General features: G+C 52.7%; 1 protein-coding gene across 1 annotated transcript; it reads right to left on the reverse strand.

Moving 5' to 3' along the window:
* Nucleotides 1-3,491: 3,491 nt before the first annotated feature.
* LOC114484111 (nucleobindin-1-like) lies at nt 3,492-5,534 on the reverse strand (the record flags this gene model as incomplete). Its single annotated transcript, XM_028478274.2, has 5 exons — nt 3,492-4,035; nt 4,152-4,248; nt 4,692-4,862; nt 5,202-5,294; nt 5,385-5,534. Coding segments are annotated over 5 exons (624 nt in total), but the record flags the coding sequence as incomplete, so codon positions are not given.
* Between the last annotated feature and the right edge of the window lie 44 nt (nt 5,535-5,578).

Below are 5,578 nucleotides of genomic sequence, written 5' to 3' on the forward strand. Positions count from 1 at the left end.
TAATATATATATACCACATCTTCTTTACCCATTCATCTGTTGATGGACATTTAGATTGCTTCCATGTCTTGGCTATTGCAAATAGTGCTGCAATGGACATTGGGGTGCATATATCTTTTTGAATTAGAGTTTTCATCTTTTCCAGATATATGCCCAGGGGTGGGATTGTTGGATCATATGGTAACTTTAAAAGAACCTCCATACTGTTCTCCACAGTGGCTGCACCAATTGACATTCCCACCAACGGTGTAGGAGGGTTCCCTTTTCTCCACACCCTCTCCAGCATTTATTATTTGTAGACTTTTTGATGATAGAGTGTTTTAATGAATGAAATGAATGAAGACTCAGAGAAGGAAGGTGGGAGGAACAGAGACCTGGAGAGAGGATAAAAACTGTATCAGTTTCCTGCAGCTGCTTTAACAAACTACCACAAACTTAGTGGCTTTAAACAACACAAATATTCTCTTACAGCTCTGGACATGGGAAGTCCAAAATGGGTCTCAGTGTGCTAACATCAAAGAGTCAGCAGGGCTGGTTCCTTCTGAAGACTCTGAGGGAATTTATTTCCCCGCCTTCTTCAGCATTAAGAGTCCACCCATATGTCTTGGCTCATGGCCCTGAGTCACTTTGACCATCTGTGGTCACATCTCCTTCTCTGTCTGTCACCCCCTTGCCCCCCTCTCATGCAGACCCTTGAGATGACACTGGGCCCACCCAGATAACCCAGGATCATCTCCCCATCTCAAGAGCCTTAACTTAATCACATCTGCCAAGTCCCTTTTGCCGCAAAAGGTTCTGAGGATTAGGATATGGCCACTTTTGAGAAGCCATTATTCTGTCCACCATGGAGACCCACAGAAGAGTGTTTAAAAATGCAGGTCTTATTATCTTCAGGTATGGTGAGGCCAGCAAACCAGGAGACAATTGCCATTGAAAAGATAGTTACTCATCGTTTCCAAGAGGAGGGGGCATGCCATGCTACAAAGGGCCACATGAGGAAGCACCAGGGTTGGTCAGAAGACAGGGAATGAGGGGGAAATGTGGGCAAGCGCTTTTATTGTGGTTTCTGTGGGAGGGAATGGGCAGTTCAGGATAAGCAGGTTTAGGACTGGCGAGTCTGAATAATTTCAGCAGGCTCTGGGGTGTAGGGGTTGTCTGAGGTGTCTGGTACCTGGTCCTGGCATGACTAGGGCAGGGAAACATTGCCCAGGACTATGAAGACAGTAGAAGCTCCATAAAGGAGGTGGTTGGAGTCTGGGCTCCGGAGTGGTTGGTTTGCGTAGGAAAGGTGCAGTCACTAGCAGGTGAGTGGTTTACTGTCTCTAGCAACTAGCTAACTCTGGGAGGGGCAGTGCCTCCAGTGTCTGCAAGACCCCAGAATTCAAAACATCAGAATCACATGGTTACTACACAGGGGGACAGAGACCCAGAATATGGGGTGAAGGCAGAGTTGGGATCCCTGGCTCCCCATTTTTGTCTCTTCCCTTTGTGACTCCCAAATCGTCTCTCTGTCAGCTCCGAGTCCTATCTACAGCACAAGCTGCAGCTCCTATGCAGCAGAACATTCCAAAGAGACAGTCGTCATTTTAAAACATTTGTGCACCCAGGTCAAAAGGGAAATCATTTTCAGATTAAACATGAAGGGCCAAAATAACTGTTGATTTAGGACTAGGACGAAAGGTCAGACAGGAGGCAGGGATGGGGGGTGTTGCTCCAGGGCAGAGGTGACTCTGTTCTTGACCATGTATGCAGGGCACTCTGTTGTATAGGGCAATGAACTTGATGTGAACCTCTCCCACTGCTCTTTTTGGAATTTGGCGTCTATTGGAGGAGACAGAGAGTAACCAAGTGGACACACTTCCAAATAAAGGATTACAAAATATAAAAAGCATCCTGGGTGACTAGAATGGGTTTCCTTAGATATGGGAGTCAAGGACAGGCTCCCAGAGACATAAGTTGTATAGACATGTCCATTTAATAGCAATAACGGCTATTACTTGCTAACCTCAAATTTCAGCCCAGAAGCTATGCCACTCATGTGTATTATTATTTTCAGATCCTTCCAAGGATGCTGGAAAGCCGCTACCATTTTATGCCCATTTTCCAGATTGGGTCACTAAGGCCCAGCTCCCAGTTTTCCAAGAGAAGCAGAGAGGCTGTGGCTAATGTTTGCCAAGGTCATTGTTGTTGAGGTTCAGCAGGGGAGAAGGGTGGGCGTGGCATAGGTACCTTCCCAGGAAACTTCCTTGGACATTCCAGGGTCTGGGAATATGTATTGTTAAGGAGCCTCCCAGATAATTTTTTATCGCTGGGGCCTCCTTCACACTTCTTCCTCTGTTTGGACACTAAACTAGACCTGTCTCATGCCAGTGACATGTTGGTAAACAGGCTCTGGGGGGGTAGGAGGAGGCTCTGATTTGTAGCCTCTGCCAATTTCCTTTGTCGGCTGTTAGCGCAGACAGGTGTGACATCCAGAGCAGCTGCAGCCACTTTGGGACAAGAGGAGTACGGCCCCCACACCTCCCACAGCAGGGCTAGGAGATGGGAGAACCTGGTTCCCTGAAGGCTTTGGAGTCACCCTACCTTGGGACTTCTTGTTTTGGGCAATAATACATTTTCCTTTATTGTTTAAGCCTAGGTTTGGGTTTTCTGTCCTTGTGGCTGAAGGGATCCTACTGAAGGTGCGCGTGTGTGCACGCACGTGCGTAGGCAGTGGACCCATCAGGAGAGGACAAAGATGCCAGGACAGAGCCGCTAAGAAATGATGCTTGAATTGATTATTAAAGAATGAGGAGGACTGGGCTTCCCTGGTGGCGCAGTGGTTGAGAGTCTGCCTCTGCTAGTGCAGGGGACATGGGTTCGAGCCCTGGTCTGGGAGGATCCCACATGCCGCGGAGCGACTGGGCCCGTGAGCCACAATTACTGAGCCTGCGCGTCTGGAGCCTGTGCTCCGCAACAAAGAGAGGCCGCGATAGTGAGAGGCCCGCGCACCGCGATGAGGAGTGGCCCCCCGCTTGCCGCAACTGGAGAAAGCCCTCGCACAGAAACGAAGACCCAACACAGCAAAAATAAATAAGTTAATTAATAAACTCCTACCCCCAACATCTTAAAAGAAAAAAAAAAGAATGAGGAGGACTTTGGCAGGTGAAGCATGGATGAAGTTTCAGAAGGAAAAGGATTTACAAAGAAACAGACGCATGGATTTGTTCCAGAAAGTGTATTTGGTTGGAACCAGAGTACAGAGCAGGGCAGGGAGCCATGTGAGATAAGGCCAGAAAGGCTGAGGGGCTGGAACCTGATCCTGGGGTGGAGTCAGCTCTGTGACCCTTCTGGGGTTGTGTGGGGAAGGGGCTAGGGGCCAAGATGTCAGGGCTCCTGGTATGAGAGGTGATCAGCTATGCTGAGGACTCTTCTGGCCCTCACACCAGCCGTGGGGGAGACACTGTTTTTGAGGCATCGCTGGTCCCACAAAAGGTAGAGAAAGGTCTTAAGGGACCACCCAAGCCCCATAAACCAACAGAAGCTGGGCCCAGAGCAGCAGGCAGGATTCCAGTAGCTGTGGGAATGCAGGATTCCAGAGTGGCCACAACCTGGGCATTGAGGCCAAAGCAACTAGAAAGGCAGGCATGGAGCAGACCCTTTTGGGAGGGAGGCTGAGCCAGTGAGCACTTGACTGGACAAGCGAAGGCAGGTCCCTCGGAGGGGGACAGAAAGAAGGGACCACAGACTGGAAGGCTGTGGAAGCTGAGGCAGCAGATACAGGGCTTGGGCAGCAGTATGGAAAGTGCCATCCTGTCCCCGCACCCTACCCCACCCAGCAGGCCACAGGTGTTGCCAGGCCCCCAAAGGAGGTTGATTGTGACACCTCATCCCCCTCCCATCAGCTTCAGTAGGAACCCAGAGTACTGGGGTCCCGGAAGGATCACAGGTGCTGTGACTCCAGCTGGGGCAGCTTGGGGGTCTGTTCTGGAACTTTCTTTTCTGAAGGATCCACATCCTTCTGGTCACCAGCTGGAGCTGGGACAGGTGCATCATCTGGAAATGGAGGAAGAAAATGGTGGTAGCACTAGACGTACCAGGCCCTCCTCCCTCAGACCCAGGAGTCTGGGCCCCCAGCTCCTTCCCTGCCCCCAGGGCCCAGGGGCCAGCACCTGTGTCTGGGTGGAACTTGAGCTGTCCCTCGGGGCCGGGTGCTGGGTTGTTGTGGACTTGCTGCTGCTGTTTCCTCTGTTCCATTTGCAGAACGGCCTGCAGGGGGTGGGGGAGATCACAGAGGCAAGAGGGTATGATGTTGAGTTTCCATGGCAACCTGCTAAGTGGTCATGGACCAGTCCCTTCTCCATGGGCCCCAGTTTTTCTCCCTCATTGAGAGTTGGGCTTAATACTAGTTAAAGATCCAGTTCTCCCTCCCTGGTCATGGCTTGGGTCACACCTTGGGACAGGGAAGCCTCCTCCTCCCTCCTCAGTCTTTCCCCTTTCTCCTGCTTACAACCTCACTGCCCTTATCCAACATGGCAGCCACAGAGCAGCCAGGGATGGGGACAACGTCTGCCCTTACTCAAGATGGCAGCTGCTACCCAAGGATCTACCAGTGATTAACATAGTGGCTGCAAGCCTTCCGCACTTCTGGACACACTAGGACAAGGGCCACCAGGGACTCAGAGGATGGACCCCCTTCCCTGGCCACTCACCTGCTGCAGCTCTCTCTTCTGGGCCTCCAGGCGGCCCTGGGAGCGCCCCAGAGCCTCGGTTTCCTGGCTGAGGCGCTGGGCCTTGGCATTGAGCTCTGCCTCCCGGGCAGCCAGCTCCTCCTCAAAACGCCTCAGCTCGTCCTCCGTGTAGGCAGGGTGCATCTCCACTGTCTGCCGGGGTGAGGACAGGGGCCATCAGCAGGGTGACTCTAGCCCTGGCCCCGCTAATGGAGGAGGTTCAGGGAAGGCTGGGAGGCCTCGGCCATGCGTGTGAATGGAGAGACCTGAGTGGGAGGTGGGAAGGGAGATAAAGGCCCAGAGTGGAGCAGTGGGAGAACAGGGACCCAGACGGGGGAGACAAGGACCCAGGAGGCTGGGGGGACAGAGAGCTGGGGGGCTTGGAGGTCAGAGACCCAGAGAGAAAGAGGAGTGGCCAGAGACCCTGAAAGAAGGGTTAGGTCTGGGAGAGAGAGGTACAGTCAGGATCCAGAGTATCTTCCGTGTCCTCACCTCCCAGCCCTCCCCGGTGTCCCCGAACTCCTTCCTCTGCGTGGATACAAGGAACTCCTCCAGGGTCACGAGGCGGTCCTGGTTGGTGTCCACCTGGGGAGCCAGGTAAGGGTAAGCAACAGAGCTGGACCTCCCTCCACCCCTACCCCCACCCTCACCCACGGCCCGGGGCCCTCCTCTCACATTCTTCATCACGTGCTCCCGCATGCGCAGCCGCTCCTCCTCCATCTCCCGCATGTCATCTTCCTCATTCTTTGGGTCATACACCTTCTCCAGCTGCAGGGTCAAGCAAAAAGCAGGATGTACTGAGAGGTCCAGGGCAAGCTCTTTCCCAGGCTATCCCACCTCCTAACACACACAGACAACTTCAACTCCCA

Source organism: Physeter macrocephalus, chromosome 17, assembly GCF_002837175.3.
Source record: "Physeter macrocephalus isolate SW-GA chromosome 17, ASM283717v5, whole genome shotgun sequence".
Taxonomy (NCBI): Eukaryota; Metazoa; Chordata; class Mammalia; order Artiodactyla; family Physeteridae; genus Physeter; species Physeter macrocephalus.